General features: G+C 56.7%; 1 protein-coding gene across 1 annotated transcript in view; it reads right to left on the bottom strand.

Annotated features, from left to right (window-relative positions):
* NLRC5 (NLR family CARD domain containing 5) overlaps positions 1-25,363 on the bottom strand; it is an 82,592-nt gene that overhangs the window by 22,167 nt on the left and 35,062 nt on the right. Inside the window, exons 7-26 of the mRNA XM_059665450.1 lie at positions 22,573-24,247; positions 21,160-21,243; positions 20,934-21,017; positions 19,094-19,177; positions 18,895-18,984; positions 18,209-18,268; positions 16,800-16,862; positions 16,215-16,298; positions 15,272-15,355; positions 14,252-14,341; positions 12,995-13,069; positions 12,164-12,232; positions 11,366-11,449; positions 10,909-10,992; positions 9,497-9,586; positions 8,363-8,407; positions 7,393-7,482; positions 5,940-6,023; positions 1,747-1,830; positions 20-109 (exon numbers count right to left, since the gene is read on the bottom strand). Of these exons, the coding sequence (XP_059521433.1) occupies positions 20-109; positions 1,747-1,830; positions 5,940-6,023; positions 7,393-7,482; positions 8,363-8,407; positions 9,497-9,586; positions 10,909-10,992; positions 11,366-11,449; positions 12,164-12,232; positions 12,995-13,069; positions 14,252-14,341; positions 15,272-15,355; positions 16,215-16,298; positions 16,800-16,862; positions 18,209-18,268; positions 18,895-18,984; positions 19,094-19,177; positions 20,934-21,017; positions 21,160-21,243; positions 22,573-24,247 (3,193 nt within the window). The remainder of the gene's footprint in view (positions 1-19; positions 110-1,746; positions 1,831-5,939; positions 6,024-7,392; positions 7,483-8,362; positions 8,408-9,496; positions 9,587-10,908; positions 10,993-11,365; positions 11,450-12,163; positions 12,233-12,994; positions 13,070-14,251; positions 14,342-15,271; positions 15,356-16,214; positions 16,299-16,799; positions 16,863-18,208; positions 18,269-18,894; positions 18,985-19,093; positions 19,178-20,933; positions 21,018-21,159; positions 21,244-22,572; positions 24,248-25,363) is intronic.

Consider the following 25,363-nt stretch of genomic DNA (forward strand, 5'->3'; position numbering starts at 1 on the left):
GCCCCTGGGCAATGCCCACCTGAGATCCACCTTCTCCACTCGTGGGCACAGGCCGAGGAGGTGAGCCAGCAGAAAGGGGCTGCTCGGGGACAGTGGCGTCTGGCTCAGCCTGAGGAGGGAAGGGGCGACCCCAAGTCAGCAAGTCGGAGCCGGGCAGGCTCAGTGGGCAAGGAGCCGGGACAGGTTGGCGGGCAGGAACCAGGGGCAGGGAGGGCAGCACCGCAATGAGGAAGCGGGGACTCGAGAGGGACACATAAGGGCTTGGGGTCCAGCAGGCTGGGGTTTGAGCCCCAGCTCTGCTTACTGGCTGTGTGTCCCTGCGTGAGTCATTCAAGCTGTCTGAGCCTCAGTTTCCCTACATGGACAACCGGCCTCTACTCATGGTCTACCTTCCTCTTCAGGTGTCCTGAGGGTTTAATTACATCGAGTGTGGGCACTGCCTAACCGATACCTAAGCGCCTTATTATTATTATATTAGAGGCCTGGTGCACGAAATTCGTGCAAGAGTAGGCCTTCCTTCCCCCTCCTGCCGGCACCGGCTTCCCTCTGGCACCCGGGACCCGGGCTTCCCTCGCAGCCCCGGCTTCGTCTGGAAGGATGTCTGGTCTAATTAGCATTTATGCTTTTATTATTATAGATTTCTCCCTCAAGCACAGACTTAACAGGCGAGTCTTGGTGGCAAGGAGCAGGATGTGGTGTGTCCAGCACCCCAAGCGGGCCCCCCGCCCCCCGCTGTGTCTCCAGCACCCCAAACAGCTCCTGGCCCACAGCAGTGCATAAGCACTATGACTGAATAATATACAAAATGTAAGACCCGGGGACAGTCAGGCTGGCCACCTGGCTCCAAAGACAGACGCTGTGTGACTTGGGCATAAAGACGTCCCTCTCTGGTCTGAAGTTTTGCACCTGTTCATTTTAACCCGCCACCCTCTGTGTCCAAAGGAGCCTGCCTGACCCGTTCTCTCCTGAGGGTAGGACCAGAGTGGGTGCTGTGGGGGTTGGCGTGAGCTCTGCTGAATTTGCCCACCTCTGGAAAGCCGCCGTCTCCTCCCTCCCTACCTCCCTCCCTCCCTCCCTCCCTTCCACAGGACTCAGGAGGATAGAGAGCCTGGGGGTTTGTGAGCCAGCTCAGGTGTCCCGGGAGCCTTAGCATTAGAACTTAGGTTGCTGGTATGAATGACACGATTTATTTTCCTGTTGTATTTTTCCGTCTCCGCTGCAGCTTCTCCCACCTGCTAGAAGATTGAAAGTAAATCCTTTTTAAATTCTCACCAGTCGGAGCTGAAACTAGAAAACAGAATTTTAAATACTTTAAGGGAGGCCGCTCCAGTTCCCTTTTCTGAATGTGCACGGTGACCTTTAAAAAGTGGTGTGGCGTGAGCATGACCGGCCTCTGGAGAGTCCCTTGCTAGAAGCAGGTGACTTCTGTGGGTGGGGAGCAGTCCCATAGCCCACCTGTCAAGGCCTGTCATTCTTCAAGGCGCTTTGAAACAACTGTCTTGTTGGAGTCCCATCCCTGGGGGAATATTAATCCCACTTATCAGATGTGGAAACTGAGGCCCAGAGGGGTCAAATAACACCCCCGAAGGTGGATAAAGTCTAAGGAAAGAGCTGCAAGTAGACTCGGGCTCCCAGTTGTGACAGATGCAATGACGACACAGCTCAGGAGAAGGAGGGCCGGGGAGGGAGGGGTGGCTTTGCAATGCAGGAGCCAGGGCGGCACAGAAAACTGGGGGAAACACCTACTGCAGGAGGCTCAGCTGGGGGAGCCGGGGCAGGTGCCCCAGCAGGGTGTCCAGGCTCTGGTCGCTCAGCACCACGCAGGACAATCTGTGAGACAGAACATCTGAATGACGTGGGGAAGCCTTGGGGACAGCTAGGAGCGTGGCCACGCAGCCAGAGCCGGGCCCCAAACATTCCCTCGGAGCACCAGGTCCCTGGCTGATCACGGAGGCTAGAGGGAGAGGAAGGTCATATGCGATGGGAAATGCTGGGTTATGCCAGACTCGTGTTCTTTGACTTCTAAGAAGAGTGCTTTTTGCAGCATTGGCTGCAGTGCTAATAATAATAATAATAACAACAACAGCAGCAACAACAATAATAATAAATCAAACCAAAACCAAAAATACTGGGAGCAGCCTGCATGTCTATCTAGATTCTGGCATTGGTGTGTGTGTGTGTGTGTGTGTGTGTGTGTGAATAATTTGTGGCACAAGCAAACTGTGGAGGGTTAGTATCAAAAGGCACGACTATGCAAACATCGTGTGAGAAATACAAGCCGTCAGGGACAATGAAACATTGATGGGATATTTGATGATTTTAATAGGTCATAAAATAATGGTGCTATTTTAGGGTCCTATGACGTTGGCTACATTTAGTTGAAAATCCTAGCTCTAGAACTCTCTCCCTCTCCTTCTTCCTCTAAGAGACCTTCCCCTCGGATAATCAGCCACCCCCGAGGCAGCAGAAACCAGGCCTGGGTAATGGTCCGGCTAAAATCACATCTTGACCTGCTAAGTTTCGGCTCCCGAGCCCTAAGGTGGAACAGGCCCCCCGGCTGCTTTCCCATGAGACCGGACAGAGGGGCCCTGGGAAACACCTCACAGCTGTGCTCAACACCCAGAGAAATGACTCATTACCTCATCTCCGCCCACCAGTCAGCTCCCAGCACAGCACCAACCCCTTACGCCCCTGTCCTGGGATTTTGTCCCACAGGGTCTGTAACCCACACACCACGGGGCAGTTCTGCATCTGAGCACTAGCCTCCGTTCTCCTGGAGGGGCACTCGGAATAAAATACCCCATCTCTCTCCCCTGCGGTCCTCGGGGTCAGTATTTGGCTCTGCTAGCACCGGATGGACAAACCCTTTCTGTTCTGTAACAATAGGTTTTGTAAAAAAAAAAAAAAAAAGAGAGAGAGAGAGCAGGTCCGGTGTGGCTCAGTGGTTGAGCGTCAACCTATGAACCAGGAGGTCACCATTCAAGTCCCGGTCAGGGCACAGGCCCGGGTTGCGGGCTCCATCCCCAGTGTGGGTGTGCAGGAAGCAGCTGACCCATGACTCTCTCTCATCATTGCTGTTTCTAGCTCTCTGTCCCTCTCCCTTCTTCTCTGAAATCAATAAAAATATATTTTTTAAAATGAGGTGTTTGGGGGTGCATGCGTGTGCCCCTGTGCGCGCTGGGCCATGGAGTGACGACTTACGGAGGTAGGTAGAGTGGAACTAGGCTCCACTACACGACTCTCTCTGATATACATGTGCTTGGTAGTCTCCATAACGAAAGTGTTTTCATTACTGAGGCTTCTAGCAACGGGCCAGGGAACTCTCATGGGGTTGGACAAGGGGTGGGCAAACTTTTTGACTCGAGGGGCACAATGGGTTCTTAAACTGGACCGGCGGGGACTCTCGGCGAGCATCGGTAGCCAAGCCATGGGAGACAAGAAGAGCCCCACCAGGCCGAAGCGGCAGCCGAAGCCGTCCTCGGACGAGGGCTACTGGGACTGTAGCGTCTGCACCTTCCGGAACAGCGCCGAGGCCTTCAAGTGCATGATGTGCGATGTGCGGAAGGGCACCTCCACCCGTGTGTTTTACAGACACTAATCCTAGGGAATGCTCTTTGAAAACAAGACATCAAGAAAGTTTGAAAAGATTGGAACCAAGATGGCGGCATAGGTTGATGCTGGAGTTTGCTGCTTTGAACAACTACTTCAAAAGTGAAACTAAAACACGGAACGGACATCACCCAGAACCACAGGAACGCTGGCTGAGTGGAAGTCCTACAACTAGGAGGAAAGAGAAACGCACACGGACACTCAGAGGAGGCGCAGTGCTGAAGTCAAATTCTGAGGTGCGGAGTGCGTGGAGCGGGCTGGCAGCGGAGGGCGCGGTTGTTGTTTTCAATCGGGAGGGAGTCGCAGACTCTGAGCACCAGATCCGGGCGAGTCTTTAGGGACCCAGACTCAAACGGGAGAAGCGGAACTGTCTGGCTTCGGCCAGAGCGAGTGCAGCTTTCTCTCCGAGCTTTGCAGCGGGTGCTGGGACTCAGAGAGGCAGAGCCCCTGGGGACAGGACTGAGAGCCGCCATAACTGCTCTCTCCAGCCCACGCTGTTGATCCTGTGCGACCCGCCCTGCCCAAGCCCTGCACAGAGGCATTTGCCGGATAGCCTCAGGCAAAGGCTAGATTAGCACCTCCCTAGAGGACAGAAGTTCTCTCACTGCTGACACAGCTGATTCTCATAGCCACTTGGCCTGGAGGTCAAACCCTCCCTGGAATTAGCTACAACAATCAAGATTTAACTATAAGACTTCAAACAAAGACCACTAATGGGTACACCAAGGAAGCATAACAAAATGCGGAGACAAAGAAACAGGACAAAATTGTCAATGGAAGATATAGAGTTCAGAACCACACTTTTAAGGTCCCTCAAGAACTGTTTAGAAGCTGTCGATAAACTTAATGAGATCTACACGAAAACTAATAAGACCCTCGATCTTATATTGGGGAACCAACGAGAAATTAAGCATACACGGACTGAAATAACGAATATTATACAGACACCCGACAGCAGACCAGAGGAGCGCAAGAATCAAGTCAATGATTTGAAATGCGAGGAAGCAAAAAACATCCAACCGGAAAAGCAAAATGAAAAAAGAATCCAAAAATGCGAGGATAGTGTAAGGAGCCTCTGGGACAGCTTCAAGCGTACCAACATCAGAATTATAGGGGTGCCAGAAGATGAGAGAGAGCAAGATATTGAAAACCTGTTTGAAGAAATAATGACAGAAAACTTCCCCCACCTGGTGAAAGAAATGGACTTACAGGTCCAAGAAGCGCGGAGAACCCCAAACAAAAGGAATCCAAAGAGGACCACACCAAGACACATCATAATTAAAATGCCAAAAGCAAAAGATAAAGAGAGAATCTTAAAAACAGCAAGAGAAAGAAACTCAGTTACCTACAAGGGAATACCCATACGACTGTCAGCTGATTTCTCAACAGAAACTTTGCAGGCCAGAAGGGAGTGGCAAGAAATATTCAAAGTGATGAATACCAAGAACCTACAACCAAGATTACTTTATCCAGCAAAGCTATCATTCAGAATTGAAGGTCAGATAAAGAGCTTCACAGATAAGAAAAAGCTAAAGGAGTTCATCACCACCAAACCAGGATTATATGAAATGCTGAAAGGTATCCTTTAAGAAGAGGAAGAGGAAGAAAAAGGTAAAGATACACATTATGAACAACAAATATGCATCTATCAACAAGTGAATCTAAGAATCAAATGAATTAATAATCTGATGAACAGAATGAACTGTTGATTATAATAGAATCAGGGACATAGAAAGGGAATGGACTGACTATTCTTGGGGGGGAAAGGGGTGTGGGAGATGTGGGAAGAGACTAGACAAAAATCATGCACCTATGGATGAGGACAGTGGGTGGGGAGTGAGGGCGGAGGGTGGGGTGGGAACTGGGAGGAGGGGAGTTATGGGGGGGGAAAAAAGAGGAACAAATGTAATAATCTGAACAATAAAGATTTAATTAAAAAAAAAACACACACACAAAAAAAAAAAAAAAAAAGAAAGTTTGAAAATATTGTATGTAATTTTCATGGAATTTAATAAAAGTTTTTTAGAAGAACAAAAAAAAAAAAAAAAAAAAAAAAAAAAAAAAAAAAAAAAAAAAACTGGACCGGCGGGCCGGAACAAAAGCATGGATGGAGTGTTCGTGTGAACTAATATAAATTCAAAGTAAACATCATTACATAAAAGGGTACGGTCTTTTTTTTTTTTTAGTTTTATTCATTTCAAACAGGCCGGATCCGGCCCACGGGCCGTAGTTTGCCCATGGCTGGGTTGGGCTGTGAGATCCGGTGGGAAGGAACCAGAAAAGATTCACCCCACACCCCCAGGTCACGGGGCTGCGTCCTCCTTACTGACCTGACTTCCAGGGGCCCCGGGCACTTCTCCAGAGCCTCGCAGAGGTGGGTGAGGCTCAGGGCCTCCAGGCGACACTCCCTGAGGCTGAAAAGGAGCAGCAGGCAGGGCAGGGGGTCAGAGAAGGCTGGGGGGTGGGCCCTGTGCAGCCCCAGGGACTCTCAGCTCCTCCCCAGGCTGCAAGCTCCTCCCCCACAGAGTACGCTCTCCACCCCCAAGTCTCCCAGAGCCTCCCATCCCCACCATTCTGACCCTCTGAGCGCCCAGCTGCCCTCTCCAGCCCCTCTGTGCTCTCCACTGAGCCCTGCCTGAGTCCGGCCACCACCACTCACCTGGTCCACTTACCACCCCCGGCCTCCCCGCTTGCCTCCCATCCGTCCTTCTCCCCCCTGCCAGCGTCCTATGCTTAAGCAGTGCAAACCTGACCAGCCAACGTCCCCCAACCCATGTGCTGAAACCCTCTGTGGCTCCCCATTACCCTTAGGCTAAAAGCAAAGAGCCTTCCTCTCCTCCCCCACAACCCCCCTCATTCGCTTCCACGCTTCCTGTCTGTGCTGTGGCCACACGGAAATGCTGCCCACGAGCCCAGCTTTCCCTCCTCGGGGCCTCTGTGCAAGCTGGCCGGCCACCTGACACCCTCCTCCTCCTCAGGACAACCCTGTTCAGCCCCACCTCAGGGTGTCTCTTCTTCTTCTTCTTTTTTTTTTTATAAATATATTTTATTGATTTTTTACAGAGAGGGAGAGGGATAGAGAGTTAGAAACATCGATGAGAGAGAAACATCGATCAGAGAGAAACATCGATCAGCTGCCTCCTGCACATCTCCTACTGGGGATGTGCCCGCAACCAAGGTACATGCCCTTGACCGGAATCGAACCTGGGACCTTTCAGTCCGCAGGCCGACGCTCTATCCACTGAACCAAACCGGTTTCGGCAGGGTGTCTCTTCTTATGTGAGGAAAATGAGGCCAGGCCTGGCCGGCATGGCTCAGTGGTTGCACATCAACCTAAGAACTAAGCGGTCACGGTTTGATTCCTGGTCAGGGCACATGCCGGGGTTGCCAGCTCAATCCCCAGCAGGGAGCAGGCAGGAGGCAGCCAGTCCATGATTCTCTCATCATTGATGTTTCTCTCTATCCCCTCTCCCTTCCTCTCTGAAATCAATAAAAATATATTTAAAAACAAAGAAAAGAAATCGAGGCCCGGAGAGGGAGGGGCCTGCCAGGTCCCACAGCCCCTCGTGGGGGAGCTGGAAGCCTGCAGAGAAATCAGTGTGGGATTGGAGTGCGGGGCCCGCAGCCCCATCACCAGCCCTCACACTCACCCTCTCTCTCCCCTTCTCTCAATTCCCTTTCTCCTCTCTCCCAATCCCCAGCCTGATCCCCCAGGCTCTCCTCACTCCTTGAGCCCTCTCCCCGCTGTGGTTACCCCCAAACAAGACGTGGGTAAGAAGGTACCAGAAGCTCCTGGGGACGCAGCGCTGACCGGACCCCGAGGACTGGGCTTGGGCGGGGGACGCTGGCGGAGGGCTGCGGGCCGGCAGATGCCTTGGGCGGGGAAACGTTTGGAGAGGAAAGTTTAAATCATCCACGTTAGAAGCTCAGGCTCATCAGTCGGGGCAGGGAGGGGCCCTCAAGGCAATGAACCCCCTCACTGTACAGATGGGGAAACTGAGGCCCCCCTGTCCACGGGGGCGGCCCCTGACAGGTTACGGGGAGCCAGGACAGAGCCTCTCCTCACCCTGATCACAGATGCGGCTGTCACATGACTCGTCTCCCTGTGCCTCCACACTGTGGGCCTCAAAAACCCAGAGGATCCCCAGAAATAGAAGCCCTAGACCGAGGCCAGCCCTGGTTTCAGAAGCCACCTGGGGAAGGGACGCTGCCGCCTGCCTGCTGCAGCAGCCCAGGCGCCCGCATCAGGTGGCTCTGGTGCTTGCCAACCTGCCGAGTGAAACCGAGGTGCCCACCAGGGGGCAGCCGGGCAGGGCAGCCGGGAGCACTTGCGAGAAGTCACTATTGCCCTTTGTTTACAGCAAAGACGTGGAAACTTTCAGAGCGCCAACGGCTCTTGGCTTCTCAGATGCGCTCCTAGCTCCTCAGGGTGTGAAAGGGCAGTGACTCATAAGAGACCGTGAGTCTGCAGAGGCTGCAAAAGTCCCCTGGACACTTCCTTCTCCCCTCCCCCACAGCGGCAGCTGCCAGCCCGGCTCCACTCTGGTGCCTGCCACCCAGCGTCCCCTCCCTCCCTCTGCGCTGGCTTCTTCCAAGAGGGTGAAGGCAGCGGGTTCCTGCAAATTCATATGGAGGGGGGTTTACTTTGGAGCTGACAGTGGTCCGCATGGGCCTGGGGTGGGGGGCTCCTCCAGGAAATGGGGGCCAGAGGGAAAGGGGAGCCCGCCTCACCCTGGGAGCTCTCCGCCCTCACCTGGCTCTTCCGCCGCCTCTCAGGACCACGTGCTGGCTCTCGAAGCTGCAGGCAGAAGGGAGGCAGCAATCAGAGACCAGGCGAAGGGCCCACTGACCAGGTCAAGGGCACGAGAGCAGACTGACCAGGTCAAGGGGAGGCTGGAGGGCAGCCTGCATTCTTCCTCAGCAAATACCACAGTAACTATATGACAACCGCTGCATGCATTAAGGCACATACAAAGCACACCAACCACATGATCTCTGTTAAGTCTCATGCGAAAACTGTGAGGTAAAGAAGTATTCTTACCCCATTTTACAGATGAGGAAACTGAGGCGTGGAGAGGCTCAGTGACCTCCTAGAAGCTGTACCGCAGGGAACTGGTGAGCCTGGATTTGAACCTGGTCTGTCTGCTCCCACACTGCCCACTCTTGGGAGGGGGAGAGGAGGGATGGGCAGGCCTTTCAAGGAAGCGTGCATGATCTACATTGCATGCCCCAGAGCTGTGTGGCTGGGTGCATTTTCCCTTCTATAGTTTCATCAGCTCCAGAGACCCCACAATTAAAGCGAGTCCCTGAGCACTCGGTGGTCACAGGGTGTTCCCAGTTTTCTTAAAAGTCTCCCAGAACAGCCTGGCCCACGTGGCTTAATGGTTGAGCACTGACCGATAAACTAGGAGGTTCAATTCCCAGTCAGGGCACATGCCTGAGTTGCGGGCTCCATCCCCAGTGGGTGGTGTGCAGGAGGCAGCGGGTCAGTGATTCTCTCTCATCATTGATGTTTCTATCTCTCTCTCTCTCTCCCTTCCTCTCTGAATTCAAGAAAAATATATACAAAAAAGTCTCCCAGAATAACCCAGAGAGTGAGGGAGTCCATGGATTGTGTCCCATGGAGAAATTTGAGTGTCCTGGGGCTATATTCATTCATTCATTCATTCATTCATTCACTCACTCACTCACTCATTCATTCACTCACTCACTCATTCATTCATTCACTCACTCATTCATTCATTCATTCACTCACTCACTCATTCATTCATTCATTCCTTCAGCAGGCACCCATCCCACACACACTGACCCGGGACCCCGCGGGCCCTGAGGACGCCTGTGGTGAATGCAGACGAGGGGGCCGGGCGGGGCCCTGAGGCTCACTCACCTGGTGTCCAGCTGGAGGACCCACGGCACCGCAGAGAAGCACTGGGCCAAACCGAACACAGCGTCCAGCGACAAGCGGTTCTCACTGAGGCTGGGGAATCACAGGCGTGGTGTCGGCAGGGGTCCCAGTCTTGTTTCAAGTGACAAGACTGAAAGCACCCTCTGTGTGGTCAGAGCACAGGGCAGGGGAGGGCGGTCCCCGCATCCGGACGACGAAACTCACCAGGAGCTCTCCTAGGTGAGCGCGCCTCTTCCGGCCCCCCACTCGGATGGGGAAACCGAGGCCCATAAAGCAGCCAGGTCTCGCCCGAAGTTACAAGACACACGGGTGACAGAGCTGCGATTAGACCCCGTGGCTCCCTCTGGCTGCGATGAACGTGGGGAGTGCCTTTAGGCGCCCGATAAAGGGGGGGTGGTGCCCGGTGACCAATGTCTGTCCACCTGTCGTGGTGGCTTCTTTTGCCATTTAAGGACGCCTGCCTCTCGCAGGCCCTGGGTCAGACTCGGCGTCCATCCAGTGTGGAGAAGGTCACGTGGGGATTTGCCCCGAAAGCTCCCATCACACAGCATTTGCCTGCAGTGGGGAGGCCCTCCTCCTCACCCAGGTGCAGGCCCCTCCTCTCCTTCCCAGCATCCCAGGGAGCCTGTCGGAGCAGGAAGGGCCCCAGGCCACAGACTCCTTCTAGGGTTGGAGCCAAAGCACACCCCCTCTACTGTTTATGTGTTAATGACGGGAACCAGGGCTCAGGAGGTGATGGAACCTGCTCAAGGTCACACCGGGACCCGGGACCTGGGACCAGGGCTCCTCTCGCTTTGTCCCAGAAGCGCTTGGGAGGAGGGGATGTGGGGCCAAGAACACAGGAGGCTTTCAGGGCCCGGGAAGTCTGGTCGCTGCAGGCAAAGGCTGGGGTTCCTGGCCTCCTACCAGACCTCCCCTCTGAGAATCTCCCGTCTCTGCCAGGTCCTCCAGATGCCCCGGGCACCCTGCTTGGGTGTCCTGTGGGATCCGAATCCTCTCTGCCTAGCAGCTTGCACCCAGCCAACAGCCCCGCCCTGCACCCATGGCCAGAATGGCTGCCAGCCTCTACATCAGTCAGTCATACTTCCCACCTGCCTTGCCCGGGGCGACTGGGCCTCCCAGGAACAGATTCAGGAAGCGAAACCTTAAATCAGAAGCTGGACCATTGAGTCACAGATGCCAGACTCGATATGAATGAGAATCACGCCCTTTCCTGAGCCCTCACCACGTGCCAGGGACTGGGCCAGGCAACGGACAGGCCTTTTCTTATTTAGTCTTTCTGAGCAGCCACGGAGGGAGAGAGATGGGACATAAGAAGAGCTCCCCTCACTGCCCCCGCCCCCCCCGCCCCCCGCCACATCCCCTCATTGCCATGAGGACAGCCAGCTACTCACTTCAAGGACTGCAGAGCGCCCAGCGCTGGGAGCCACCGAGCCAGCTGGGCTACACCTTCGTCCCCCAGAGCATTCTTTGATAAGCTGGGAGGGGCGGGGAGAACAGGTTGGTGGAGAGAGGGGTGGGCAGGAGTTTTGTCTCTCCATCCCACCGCCTCAATCACTCCGCTTCTCCTGAAACTGGACACGGTGTGGTGGGGCCAGACTTTAGCAGGTGGCGCTAGGTCAGCTGGGGTCTCCCCCAGGTTCTTATCCTGGGGTTTGTGACTCCGAGGGGGTCAGGGATGGGCTTCAGGGGGAGTCAAGTGTGGGGGAACCTATATTCTAGGGGGAAGAGGCACACCTTTCACCAGATTCTCTATTGCAGTAGGAGGTCCAAATCTTAAAAAGCAAAACAAAACCCAGCTCTCACTCACTGCTTAGCCCCACCCACCCGCCTTCCGACAGCGCCACTCACTCGAGGTGGCCCAGGCGACAGCTTCCTTCCAAGGCCTTGCAGAGCTGCTCCAGGTGCTCAGCTTGCAAGCCGCAGTGTGTCAGCCTGCGGAGGCAGAACCACAGTCCTGCAGCCCCGCCACAGACGCCAGAGCGGGCCTGGCCCCAAGCACACAGGCTTGCAGGAGGGACTGGGGCGGACGCATCTGGCACCCAGACAGACAGACAAAGAGGGACCAACACATCACACACAGACATCACACACAGGCAGAGGAAAATCAGAGTCAGAGAGAGAGAGGGAGAGAGAGAGAGAGAGAGAGGGCGCAGATGCACACACACACACACACATACACACACACACGTGCATGTGTGCATGGTGCCGGAGGAGGACAAACAGACAATGAGAAAAGGTCCACAGAAAACCAGACAGACATGATCTGAGAAAGACAGACAGAGGGAGGGAGAGGCAGATGGACAGAGAAGAGAGAGGCCAGAGGAGAACTGATGAGCATCCTGGGGGGCTGAGCTGAGCCTCAGGGCCTGAAAAGAAGGGGCTGCAAGCCCCCCATGCTCTCTGCCCAGAGCTCCCACACCCCCTCAGCTGCTGGAAGTTGGGGGCACTTAATGGGGGGCTGGTGGGGAAGGTGACTGTGGAGGGCTGGGCAGGAGAGTGGGAGGCAGGGAAGCCAGGCCCCAACTCCTGGCTAGAGCAGATCCTGTCATCCAGGGAGCAGCTGGGGCTGGGGGCCAGGGGCGGGCTTCATGCAGAGGGAGGGAGGGGGCTGGAGCCACACCCAGGCCCTGCAGGTTGTCACTGTACCTGATCCTCGGGGAGCTTGGGGGCAGCTCAGAGGACACGCGGAGCGTAAGGCTGTCAAGAAACGCAGCTCTGGAGAGACACACACCAGGCCAGGCTGAGCAAACGCCTTGCTTCCCACCATGCAGTCTCCACCCAGGCCTGGAGACCGCCAGACCTTGGTTCCACCAGGCTCCTCTGTGTCCTGGCTGTGTCACCTGGGACAATCACTTAGGCTCTTACTGGAGAATGTACGTGAGTTGCCTTAATTTGGTGCTTGGTGCTCCATTAACCTTGGCCATTAGCATCATTAATATCCTCCTCCTTATCATCATCGCCTTCAGAGATGCCAGCCTCAGCTTCAGGCAAGCCTCCGAAAGCTCAGACCCTACAGAAGACCTTGCAGGTGGACACTGAGGAGCACAGAGCTGAGTCTCTGCCTATGTGCTGGGCTGGGGGCAATCCAGGAAGGCACCCTGGAGGAGGCAAACACTCTCTAAGGGTCCTTGTGCCAAAGGAAGCCAGAAGTTCTGGCCAAAATCAGACGCGTAGGCCAGGCAATCCTCAGGTTCAGGCCGAAGGGCCTGGATCTCTCTGGCTACCCTGCACCTGCCCCAGCGAGGTGCCATCTCCATCCTGAATCACAGGGCTCTCTTCAGGCGCCACTAGGGGATGGGACAGCATCTCCCCTTGACCCTCCCCTGTAGGGCTGCATCCCCCTCTATGCCCACTGGCTTGCTGAGCCTATGTGAATGCCAAGTTTCCTTGGCAGTTGAGTGGCACTGACCAGCTGTGGGAGCCAGGGAGGGGGTGGCCCTGGCCCAGGGTGAGGTCGGGATGGTGTTGGAGCCCTACCTCTCCTGGGTCCCCTCCTGCTCCTCCGGTTCTGGGGCAAACGTGAGAACCACAGTTTTGTGCTTGTGCATGAGGCTGCGGAGAGAAGAGAGGGAGGAGGCAAGAGGCTTATGGAGTCCCGGCTGCGACGGATCGTTTTGTTTTTGTTTTTTGTTTTTTTGTTAATCCTCAGCTGAGAATATTTTTCCATTGATTTTTAGAGTGGAAGGGAGGGTGAGAGACAGAGAGAGAGAGAGAGAGAGAAACATTGATGTGAGAGAGGTTGCCTCCTGCACGCACCCCGACTGGGGCCAGGGGATCCAGCCTGCAACGGGGTACATGCCCTTGACCGGAATCAAACCCTTCCGTCTGCAGGCTGATGCTCTCTCCACGGAGCTAAACTGGCCAGGGCCCGGGTCATTTTTTAGCCTGACCTGGAGAAACCTCCTGGTTGCCATCCCCCAGGGGCCTGAAGTCTTTCTTTCACAGATTTCAAACTATCATCCGCCCTCGTTTCCGGGCACGCCCTTGAGAGAAAACCCCAGTGCTGTGGTCTCTGTGGTTTGGGCCTCGGGCTGAAACCCTCCCTCTGTCCACCGGTGGCACCCGGGCTGAGGTTGCTTGCCAAGCAGAGGGAGGTCGCTGCCAGGTCAGGGCAGACATCGAGAATCCACAGGAGGCTGTGACTTACAGCCCGGCATCCCTAAACTCGCCTTGCAAACCGAATGTATATATTTTTTTATGTATATTTTTTTCCCATTATAAAAGTCCCACTTCATCCCTATGGAGAACTTAGAAAATAAAATAAAGTAAAAAGAAAGTCACCCCCCCCCCCCCGTCTCTCCCACATATCAATGACCACTGACTACATTTGGGAGAGGGTCCTTCAAAATATTTTGCTTTTTAATGCAGTGAATGTTCTTTTCCTTTTTCTTTTTCTTAAAAATGGGATTAAAATGACAAATTTTCTTCTAAAAATCAGGTTTTCAAGGGACAGATGCTGCGAGAGTGACACAATGCAGGTAATTATCGGTGGGAACTGGTGTTCGTTATACCACGCTCCCTACCTTGGAGTATGTTTGAAAAGCTTTGTTAGAAAAATGCCGCGTTAACATGCTTGTGTGTGCTGTCTGCACCACTCCATACTAACCCTGCAGCCATATCATGGTTTTGTTAGGTCCCTCCCTCTGGAGGCAACTGGGACCGGGAATGATGGGAGGAGCCGGAGCTCTGGGCTGGAGGGGGGTGTGGTGACAGGCGTCCATGGCCAGCTCTCACCTGATGTGCAGGTCTGCCAGGTTCCGGCACGTGCTCACTGCCCTCAGCACCCAGGGCACCCCCGCCACCGAGAGCCCGTTGTCACTGAGGCTGTGGAGAGGAGGGGGCGGCAGCCATCAGCAGGCAGCTGAAGCCCCCAGTCCCCTCCTCCTGGCTCAGCCGCTGCCGGGCTGTCCCTCGTGGGGTGTCTTGGGTCCTTGGCCAGGGGGTCTCAGAGGATTCCAGCTCAGGTGGATGAGCCGAGAGACGCAGGACCCTGCCCCACTCAGAGAATCAAGTTCTCCAGCTGAGTGACCAGAACCGACCCACGGCTTTCGCCCCTCGGAGCCTCAGTGGAGATGCTCATAGCTCCTAGCACCGTTCTAAGCGCATTTAACAAGTGGGGAAACAGAGGCTGGGAGACGTGAAAGTGCTTTCCCAGGGTCACAAAGCTACCACATGACAGAGCCAGGATTTCAATACAAAGCCAAGGTTCCACATCAGTTACCCAACCTCAACACCCCCACCCCAGCCCACATGCTAAGACCCAACACAAGCCACCCAGACAGCACCCCCACTTTACCGTGCAACAGCGTAGCACGCCCCACAGCTCAATACCCTTTCTTTCCATCCCTCCACCCCCACAACCCACCCCTCACCCAACACTGTACCTCTAGCCTCACACACCACTTCCCACCCCACCATCCCACCCCAACACCCCAGCACCCACCCATCCCATCCCCCAACGTTGGCTCAACGCAACACTCCACCCCACCTCATCCCACTCCACCGGGGGCTGTTGTAAGGACAAACTAGAATGCAAGCCACTGAGGTACAAGGGACCCATTCTACCGGGGGCTTTCATAATTGGCTCATGTCAGAGGCAAAAGCAGGGCATGGTTGAGCCACTCGGACTTTGCAGGAGTTTGAAGAAGGTGGGGGTGGGGGGCGGTGGGGAGCAGCTCCCTCGGTGATGATAGGCATGGGGGCCCGCTGGGACTCTCGGGGCTCTGTTACCCAACAGTGGGGTGGGCCACTCACTCCAGCTTCCCGGCGATGCGCAGCTGGGGGGCAGCCTCTGCCACCAGTCGACAGCCTTTGTCCTCCAGCTGGTTCCCTGAGAGGCTGAGACAGAGGGGCCCGCTGCCTGTGCTGCTGGGGGGTCCCTCCCCAGCCCTCCACATGCACGCCCGCCCTCATTGACTTCCAGCAAAGCATCATTCGGGTAAGTGATCCTTCATAATAATGAGTGTAAAAGACTGTGTCCGACCTGCCAGGCACTGTCCTAGGGGCCTTTGCAATGATGGCATTTTTACTCCCCCTAACAGCCCTAGGACGTAGGCGCTATTGTTACCCTCATCTTACTGATGAGTACTCTGAGGTTCAGACTGGTTAGGGCAGTTGCCCAAAGGCGGGCCTGGGGTTTGAACCCAGGCAGCCTGACTTCACGGCCCCGCCCTCAACCACTACTTTATGCCACAACCTACACAAGTGTTTCTTGTGACCAACTTCATGATGATGGGGGCATATGACCTGGTCTGGGGTCAGGGAAGGCTTCCCTGATATTTGAGCTGCAGGCTAGCGAAACTAGTTCAATCAGCAAGGGGCGGAGAGAGATGGGGCCGGAGGAGCACATTTGAGGACTGGAAAGGGAGCCTGTGTGTCTGGAGGGAAGGCCGAGCAGAGGGCGGGGTCAGATGGGGTTTGGGGGTTGGGAGCAGGGTTCCGGATCACACGGGGTTTTAGGATTCGGGCTTCATCCTGAGCGGCGGGAAGGAGCGAAGGGGACAGGCAGGAGTGACACCCAGGTCACACCCTGCCAGGTGGAGGTGGCCAGGTGGAAGCAGTAGCTGTTATATAATAGCTTCCCCCAGATCCTTAAGGAGGCATCTTCCCCACACTGTTCAGCCCAAACGGAGGCCTTTCCTACCCTGCCCTGCCATGCCCTCCCGTCTTCTGCCCCAGAGCGCCCCATGATACTCACTCTACTTCCTCCAGGAGGGGGCCTTCCCGGAGCTGGGCTATGAGCATCTCCACGTCCCTGACGGTTAGGCAACACTTCTGCAGCCTGGGGTGACGCAGGGGGCAGAGGGGCTCAGGGCAAGAAGCTGCACGATGCCTACCCCAGCTCCTGGCCCCGCTGCAAGGCATGGGACCTGGGGGAGCCAGGAGGCTGCCAGACCTGGTGTTGAATCCTGGCCCTGCTTCTCAGTCGCTGGGTAATCTCGGACAAGGCACTTAAGCTATCTGAGACCCAATGTTCCCCTCTGTCAAATGGGAACAATAATGTGGACTTCGCAGAATTTGCAAAAGCATAACAACGAGGGGATGGATATAAAATACCACCGTGCCCAGCACACAGCGAGGGCCCATTAAATGACAGTTACTGTTGCCCTTGTTGTGCCAGATGCTCCTTGTTCAGGCCGGGACGGGTTATTCATGTCCTTTCCCTGCCCCAGGTCTGCTTTCCCCTTTCCCCTCCCCACCTCCCCGCTGCCCCTCCCCTGGGAAGGCACCCTCCACCCATATCACATCCCTCCTCCGAAGGCCATGGATCCCATCGAGGTACCTGAGGGCCAAGCTTCTGCTCTGAGCCTCTTTCTGGCCGGCGTCTCCCCGTAGGGCTGGGGATCTGGCAAGAACAAGTCCAACATTGGCCTGGCTGGGGAGCTCAGGCTCTGCTCTTGGCTTCTAGGGACTGAGGACTCCTTAGCACGACCCACAGTGAATGAGCAACAAAGCCGGCTGCTTGGAGGTGCTCAAGGCACTAGGCAGCGAAGCAGCAGGAGCGGGCGGCTTGGAGTCAAATGGAACCTTTATTCAAATGCTGACTCTGCCATAGAGAGCTGTGCGGCCTTGGGCAAGTCACTTCACCCCTCGGAGCCTCCAGTTTCTCTTTTCTGACATGAAATGACAATAGCTGGCATATAGAGTGACCGAAGGACTGAATGGGGTGACCACGGGCACAAAAGTTAAGCTCAGCAAAAAGCAGCCGCTGTTGTGTAAGGGGCCATGGTCTCCACGTGTGGATGTACCATCCGCGGTGCAGAAGGCCAGGAACACGGGCCATACGTGAGTCAGGCTGTGGAAAGCCACGGCACCTCCAGGCTCCCTCCCCCTGGGCCAGGGGAGGGCTGGGGCGGGAGAGAAGCTGGGACAGTGTGAGCCACGTTTACACTGACTTGGAGATCAGTGCCATCCACAGAACTACCCGGGGCGATGGAAAGGTTTTGTATCTGGGCCCCTCATGGTGGGAGCCACTGGCCTCCTATGGCCAACGAGCCCCTGAAACGTGGCTGATGTGACTGATGACATGAAATGCCCATTTTACTTCATTTTAAAAGTTTAAATAGTCACATGTGGCTAGTGGCTACCGTACTGGGTACCACCTCTCTGGACAGTCGGGGGTGGGGGGGGGGGGAGAAGGACAGTGGTCCTACTGAGTCACTGTATGGGTGAGGGGACGTGAGGCTCAGAGCAGGGGAAGGACTTGCTCAGAGACACACAGCGTCATCTGTTTCGGAGTCTCAGCTGGGAGTGGTGTGGGGAAGCACCGTCCGAATGTTCTTTCACAGAAAGGCAACTTCCCTTCCTTTGGCCACCCAGGGCTGGCCAAGCTGGAATCCATGCACAGCTGAAGAGCCAGCACTTGAGTGCCAGCTGGCTGCCAGCAGGGTTCTAAGCATTAATGTATTAATTTGTTTAATGCTCAGGACAACTGTAAGATGTAGGCACCATAATTGCCTTCCCCTCCCTTTTTTTTTACGCAGTTTGGAGACTTTCCCCCACCCCCACCCCAAGGGGCTGGCTTACTCTGGGAGCGGAAGTCCTTTGCCAACTCTGAGCAGTCAGTCACTTCTCAGGGCAGCAGCAGCAGCAGCAAGGAGGATCCCCACACCCCAGCTCTCCCTCAGCTCCCTTGGCCACCTTTCCCCACAACTACCTGGGCCCAGACCGGCTCCCTCCCTAACTTCTTACCCAGGTAGCTCCGCAGCTGTCTCTGTGGGCGGGGAGAGAAGGATGATGAGGTCCGCCTCCCTGCAGGGCCAGACACCAAGCCATGAAACCCGTGGGCTGGAAACCAGCACCTCACCCCCTCCCTGCGCACCCCGTGCAGTCCCAAACCGCCAGAGGAAGCGGACTTTGACTGACAATCACAAAACCAGCTAAGGTGCTCCAAATCAGACATGTACAAGGGTGACGATGCCCTTGCTTGACGAACCCAGTGTTTCAAAAAGCCAGGAAAACAACTTTTACGAGAGAGATAATAGAAATCAGGAACGCACCGATTTTATAGGAGTTCCTGTGTTTGAGGAGTAAGGGGCATAACGCTGAACCTGCCCGTGATCCAACAGGCAGCGCTGGTTCAGCACCACGGAGAGCGATACTCGGCGCCTCATTCCGAGCTATGCCTACACTTCCTAGATTTTTTTCCCCCCTTTCGTTGATTCATTCCTTCATCCCTCTGTTGGTCCGTCCATCCATCTTTCCATTCATTCACTTGTTGAGTACCAGGTACCAGGCCCGAGCTAGGCTCTGGACACACCGATGTGAGTAAAACAGACTCAAGCATGGCCGTCTTGCACACTAGGGTTTCCTCTTTTCCCTAGCCCCTCCTCTTTTCTCAAGACCCTGAAGGCCAGGCTCCCACGCCTTCTGCTCACCTGACTTGCAGCATCCTGATAGTCGGGCACGTGACTGCCACCTTGGTCAAGCCCAGCAGGGTCGCCGTGGAGACATTGTTGTGGCTCAGGCTGCATGATTGAGGCAAAGGTGTCAGGAGTGAGTCCCCCATCCCATGGGCCCCAGGCCTTGGCTCTCTAAGGTCGGAGGGCGACTCAGGCAGGTGGAAAGGCCGCTTACTCAAGCTTCCGGAGCGTCGGCAGGCAAGGGAGGACCTTCACGATGCTCAGCAACTCCTGGTTCTTGAGCTGGTTGTCCTGAAAGCTACAAGGAAGACCAAGTCCCTCAGCCCTGGGGTGGGGACCCTTAGAAGCTCCAGTTGGCAAGGGACGGGCATGGCCACCCTCATGGGGGAGACACAACACAGGGTCCCAGAAGGAGTTGGTGACCTGCTCCATGGGATTCAATAGGTCCAGCTAGGAGGCAAGGCCCTCTGCTGGCCTCGACACTGTCCTCATTCAGTCCCTCTGGTGGCCCGAGGGACCCAGCACCCTGCTCTCAGGAAAATGTCTGGGATGTGCCTGAGGCTCAAGTTCATCAGGGCCTCTTGCCTCCCAGGTGATGAGTGGCCTAGGCTGGGCTGCAGGAAATGCCGCTTCCGGCCTCAGCTCTGGCCCTGACTCACCAGAGCCCTAGGCCAAGCACCTTCCTCTCTGACCTCACATTCCTCACCCATCAAATGGGACCCACAGCCCAGTCCTGCCCAGGTTCCTGGCATCCACAGCCCAGTCCTGCCTGGGTTCCTGCCTGGACTCCTGCCCGGGTTCCTGCCTGGGCTCCTGCCCTGGTTCCTGGAATCCACAGCCCAGTCCTGCCCGGGTTCCTGCCTGGACTCCTGCCCGGGTTCCTGCCTGGGCTCCTGCCCAGGTTCCTGGCATCCACAGCCCAGTCCTGCCCGGGTTCCTGCCTGGACTCCTGCCCGGGTTCCTGGCATCCACAGCCCAGTCCTTCCCGGGTTCCTGCCTGGGCTCCTGCCCGGGTTCCTGCCTCGGCTCCTGCCCAGGTTCCTGGAATCCACAGCCCAGTCCTGCCCGGGTTCCTGCCTGGACTCCTGCCCGGGTTCCTGCCTGGGCTCCTGCCCAGGTTCCTGGCATCCACAGCCCAGTCCTGCCCGGGTTCCTGCCTGGACTCCTGCCCGGGTTCCTGGCATCCACAGCCCAGCCCTGCCCGGGTTCCAGGCTGGAGGGACAGAACTGAAGAGTTCACGGTGCCTTTGTGTGTGGCCGCTCTGGTCAGGAAACATGTGTGGAAATGCTGAACTTGTTGACATTTACTTCTCTAATTAATGAGGGTGACCTTGATCTTTTCTTCCATCGGGCGCAGTGAGCATGCATGGAGACACCCAGCAGGGGGGACAGAGCAGACCTGTGGTCCAGCTAATGCTCCATTACGCAAGAGGCGCACCCTAGTGCTAGGCTGCACCTAGGGATGAAGGGGTGCCTTTTCTAAAGCTCACAAAGGTGCCAGCTGGCACTGGGTCCGCCCGTGAGCTGCTGAGGAGGCGCCCTGGCCCCACCCTTCTCCAGCCACTCATCACAGACACAGGTAGGAGTATGTATGTGAATCTAAGTGTGTACGTGTGTGTGCGCTGCACATATGCACACCTTCGAATGTGCATGCATGTGGGGCATGTACTTAAGAGAGCAGACAAGTGTACGTGTGTGTATGTTTCATGCATTTGTGCATGAATGTGAAGGTGTGCGTATGACTCATGCATTTATGTGAACCCACAGTGCCTAACACCAGCCTACTTACTGCCATCCCCCTCTCAGGGTCACAGAAAGAGGGAAGGGGGCCTCAAAACTCAACCTCCTTCAAAACGGCCCGAAATATTGGATGAGAGAAGCCGTTGTCTGGGGTCTTTAGGAGCCTTGAGTTTGGATCCAGCCCCACCCAGCTCTTAGATTGATGCCTCCCCTCCCTGAGCCACACCGAAAAACTACCCATCAGGGCCCCTGAACATGCAAGCCCTGGTGTGACCTCTTCCCTCGGCCAGTGAACCCTCCTGGAGATCACTCACCTGACCTCTTCCAGGTGTGGACAGAGGGGCAAAGCCTGCACCAGGTGGTAGATGCCTCGGGCAGTGATCTTACTTCCTGCTAACCTACAGGGTAAGCAAAGATGGATGGGAGAAGCAGGGATGGAAAGGAGGTAGGCCCGATCTGCCCTGCATAGGGTTGAGGGAAGGGAGGAGAGTTCTGGCATCCCCAGCGGAGGACCCCTCTCCATTCCAAGTCCTGGCTCACCCCAGCTTCTTCAGGCTCCCCATTGTCGGCAAGCTCCTGGAGAGGGCTTCTGCAAAGGCGTCCCCACACTTCCTGCTCTTAAAGCTGCCACAGGGGGAGGCAAGGTGGCAGATAATCAATGCTGGGCGGGGCTTAGAGGTCACGCCCACCCCTCCTCCGACAGAAGGAACGGAATGAATACAGTAACGTTAATAGTAGTTGTTGCCCTAGCCAGTTTGGCACAGTGGGTAGAGCATCGGCCTGTGGACCAAAGGGTCCCGGTTCGATTCTGGTCAAGGGCACATACCTCGGTTGTAGGCTCCTCCCTGGCCCAGGCCCTGGTCAGGGCTCATGCAGGAGGCAACCGATCAATGTGTTTCTCTCAGTCTTTCCCTCTCTCTTCTCCTCTCCCTAAACACCAATGGAAAAACATCCTCAGGTGAGGATTAGCAGGGGGAAAATGTAGTAATTGTTATTGCTGTTGTTGTAATGGTTGTAGTAGTAACAAATACATGTCATGGCAGAGACTGCTAACTGTCCACGGAAACCCATCCCCCGTGCATGGAGCTATACCTGGGAAGATGGTTTCTCAGCCAGAGGCGGCATTTCCCAGCCTCCCTTGCAGCTCAGTGTGGCCATCTGACTACTAGTATGTTCTCACCACTGGGATGTGACTGGAGAGATGTGCCCTATTTCCAGGAATGAGCTTTACTGCACGGAGTGAGTCTAATCCATGACCTCTCTTCCCCTTCCCCCAAGCCAGAGCACAGCTAGGCCCCTGTCTCAGCTTTGACCCTGCAGATCCACATGCCCAAGGAGACGATGAGCAAGAATGGGAGGAACCAGGTCTCTGTGCGACCATGTGGGGCTGAGCAATCCCACGGACCCGGACTCTGAGTCTTCCCGGAGAGAGAGAGAAAATGCTACGGTATTGAATCCACTCTATGTTGGGGAGGGTGGGGTGAGGGGTTCTTTGTTCCTGCAGCTGAGCCCTTCCTCTAGCTGCTACACATACGGAGCCTTTCCTGTGGGCCAGGAGCTGTGCTAAGTGTTTTTCATGCCTTATCTCACCTCACAACAACCCCATGAAGTCGGTTTTATTACTGATTCACTTGAGGGATGAGGAAACGCAGGCTGAGAGGTTAAATAACACTGAAGTCAAAGAGCCTGGAGCAACACAGCCCGAATCAGCGGCTCCAGCCCATGGCTGAGAGAGGGAGACTGACAATCCAGATCCCACGACAAGAGGAGACCCAATGGACCCCAGGCGTCCTGGTGAGGCACGGTGCCCCTGACTGCGTCACAGGCTGAGGGACAGGAAGGGCCCGTCCTCCCTGGTACCCACGAGTCCTACCCAGTCTCCCGCAGCGGGTCTGCCAGGTGGGTTACCTCCACTCGCCCCAAAGTCCAGGTCCCTGCACTACCCTTCCTCACCTGAGACTCTCCACCCGCCCACAGCCTGCCAAGGCCTCAGGGCAGCGGGGCTCCAGCGGGCAGCCCTCGAAATCCAGGCGGATGGGGGCCTCCCTGTGCCCCAGGACGTTGGTCAGGGCAGCCAGGTCGGCGTAGGTCAGCGGGAAGTTGTGGAAGGGCAGCTGGCAGGGGAGGCTTCGGGCCATGAGGCTGGCCAGCTCCGGCTCCTGTGTCTCGCCCACACAGCGACACAGCTCTACCACCTTGGGCCCCGTGAGCCTGCGCGTGGCCAACTTCTTCAGCGCCTGTATGACTGCGGCCTGCTTGGCGCCCACCCACGCCTCACCCCGCTCTGCCAGGTGGCGGAGGAAGGGACAGCAGGCAGAGGATGCCAGACCCGCCAGGAAGATGGGGAGGTGGTCCCAGAGGCCCAGTCTGGCTTTGGTCCGCAGCAGCCAGCGAGAATTGAGGGTGACGTGGCGGGCGAGCGCGTCTTTGTCCACCTCGGGACTGGCCATCAGATGCAGGGCAGCCAGAAACTCCTGCAGGCTGAGGTGGGTGAAGGCATAGCCCGGCTCCTGCTGCCTGGGGCCTGTGCAGACGCAGAAGGAGGTCAGCAGGCCCAGGGCAGCCCCGAAGGCCATCATGGCAGGAGGGATGTCTCCTGCAGAGAAGATCACCTTTCCCGTCTCCAGGCCCCTCAGGGCCACCTCCCCCAGGCCCCTCAGGGACTCAGCAGCCCGGTACCCGCGGGGGCTGAGGGCGAGCACCATCTGCACGTAGTTCTGAGTCACGGTGGGCAGGAGGGCCGCAGACTGGCCCGGAGAGAGGTCCGGGAGCAGATGGCGGAGGCAGAGGCAGGCGATCCGGCAGAGGGCGGGCGCCGCGCACATGCCCCGGAGGTGTCTGTTTGCCCGCAGCTCCGCCAGGGCCGCCTCCCGGGCCGGCTGGTTGCCGAAGAAGCGGCCCACGTACTCCTCCACCCGCGGCCCGTCGAAGCCCCACAGGTGGATGGTGGCCGCCTCGGTGGGCAGGCAGTCCGGCAGCTTCCCTGGCCGGGAGGTGGCCATGACCCTGCAGCCGGGCAGGAGGGTCCCCCGGCACAGGCCAGAGAAGAGGCCGAGGGCTGGGGCTGGCGCCTCGGGGCCCGCGGTCTCCCCGCTGGGATGGGGGTGGAGGGCCTCCTCCAGCCCGTCGAAGATGAGCAGGACCCCCTTGGCGTTCTTCTCCAGGTACTGGAGGACAGCGTCGGGGCCCTCCTCGGGGCGCAGGCACAGGTCGAACAGGAGCTGGGGCAGCGTCAGGGCCTCCGCCAGCAGGTTGAGCTGGCGGAACTCAAACAGGAACAGGGCCTGGAAGCGGTCCAGCTGGCCGTCGGCCCACTTCTGGCAGAGCCAGCGGGTCAGCGTGGTCTTGCCCATGCCCGCCTTCCCCAGGAGCACCATCACCCTCGGGCCCTTGTCCGCCCTGGGGCCGAAGAGGTCCTGGAGGCTCACGTCAGCACCATCCTCTGCCCTGGGGCTCCCCGGCACGGCCCCCTCCTGAGTGCTGAAGGGTGCTGTGGCCCGGCTCCACTGCAGGATTGGGGGGACGTAGGCCTGGTGGAAGGTGAGGGGCTGCCCTGGCCCCGGGAGCTCGCCGCCATAGCGCTGCTGGGCCGAGGTCCTCAGCTGCTGTAGGTACCTCTTGGCCAGTTCTGCTGGGGGCAGGGAGATGGCATGAGGCTGAGACCTACCCTCGCCCCCAACCTCATCCCAGTATTGGCTGCTGGGATCCTACAGCCCTAGCTGTGTTATTGGGGGGGGGGGGGGGTCGCAGGAGCACCCAGGGGCTCTTGTGCCACCCAAATGCCTAGAAGGAACTGCTTCTGCCGAAGCAGACTCTGGCAGCTGTTTAACCAGGGGCGAAGCGGGGATCATGGCTCTGTTTTCAATAAGATGGGGAAAGGGGAGAGGGCACTTCCTTTGCAACTTCTTCTTTTTGCAACTTCTTATCAGAACAACCTCTTCCTGCAATATCTGAGAACTCTGTGCCCCTCCCCACCGGTTCAGTTCTGTAATGCCCAGGGCAGGGGGGGAGGGCGGTGCTAACGACCTGTAGGTCCAGCACTGACCAATCAGAACTGTTGGAACTGCCCCCCCAACCCCAAACGGGGCCAGGTACTGACGTTAGAATTGCTGAGTTATTGGGAAATCTGGGGTGGAACCAGAGAAGGGACTGGGGCCACTGTTGGGGGCCAGCGAGAGCCCCGGCGGGGGGACCTGAGGTAGCAGTCTATGTTATATCCCATTGGGTCTCCCAGCTGGTGGGGAACAAGGACTCTTCTGCACAACTGGTGGAAAACAAAGGAAGTTCGGTCTCTTCTAGCCCCTTGGCCAGTCCTCAGCACCCCCATGTCTCCTCCCCGTGTGCCTCAGGGCTTCTGCTTTTGGGGAGTTCTCCCTGGTATCCTGTTTACCTCTAAACTGGCCAATGAGGGCCCAGGCCTGAGGTTACAATGGTCACTTCCCTGGGGCCCCTCAGCCCTGAGGACATGGGGTGTCCCTGGAAGTAGCTAAATGATAAAGCTGCAACCTGCTGGGCTGCTTCCAGCTCCTTCAGCTGAGCCATCTCCGGAGGAGCCCCCGGGCGGCCTGTTGGGGAGGCCCCTCCTGGCCAGACGCCACCCTCCCCTCTGCCCTCCCAGGACCTTCGATCCTTCTTTCGTGGAAGCTTGGACTACAAGAGCCGCGAAGCCCCTGGAGGCTCGTCGGCAGGGGACCGAGTCCAGGATCTGTGCCCTGGCCCCGGTGCCATCCAATCCCTGTGTTCA

Source organism: Myotis daubentonii, chromosome 15 (genome assembly GCF_963259705.1).
Source record: "Myotis daubentonii chromosome 15, mMyoDau2.1, whole genome shotgun sequence".
Classification (NCBI taxonomy): Eukaryota; Metazoa; Chordata; class Mammalia; order Chiroptera; family Vespertilionidae; genus Myotis; species Myotis daubentonii.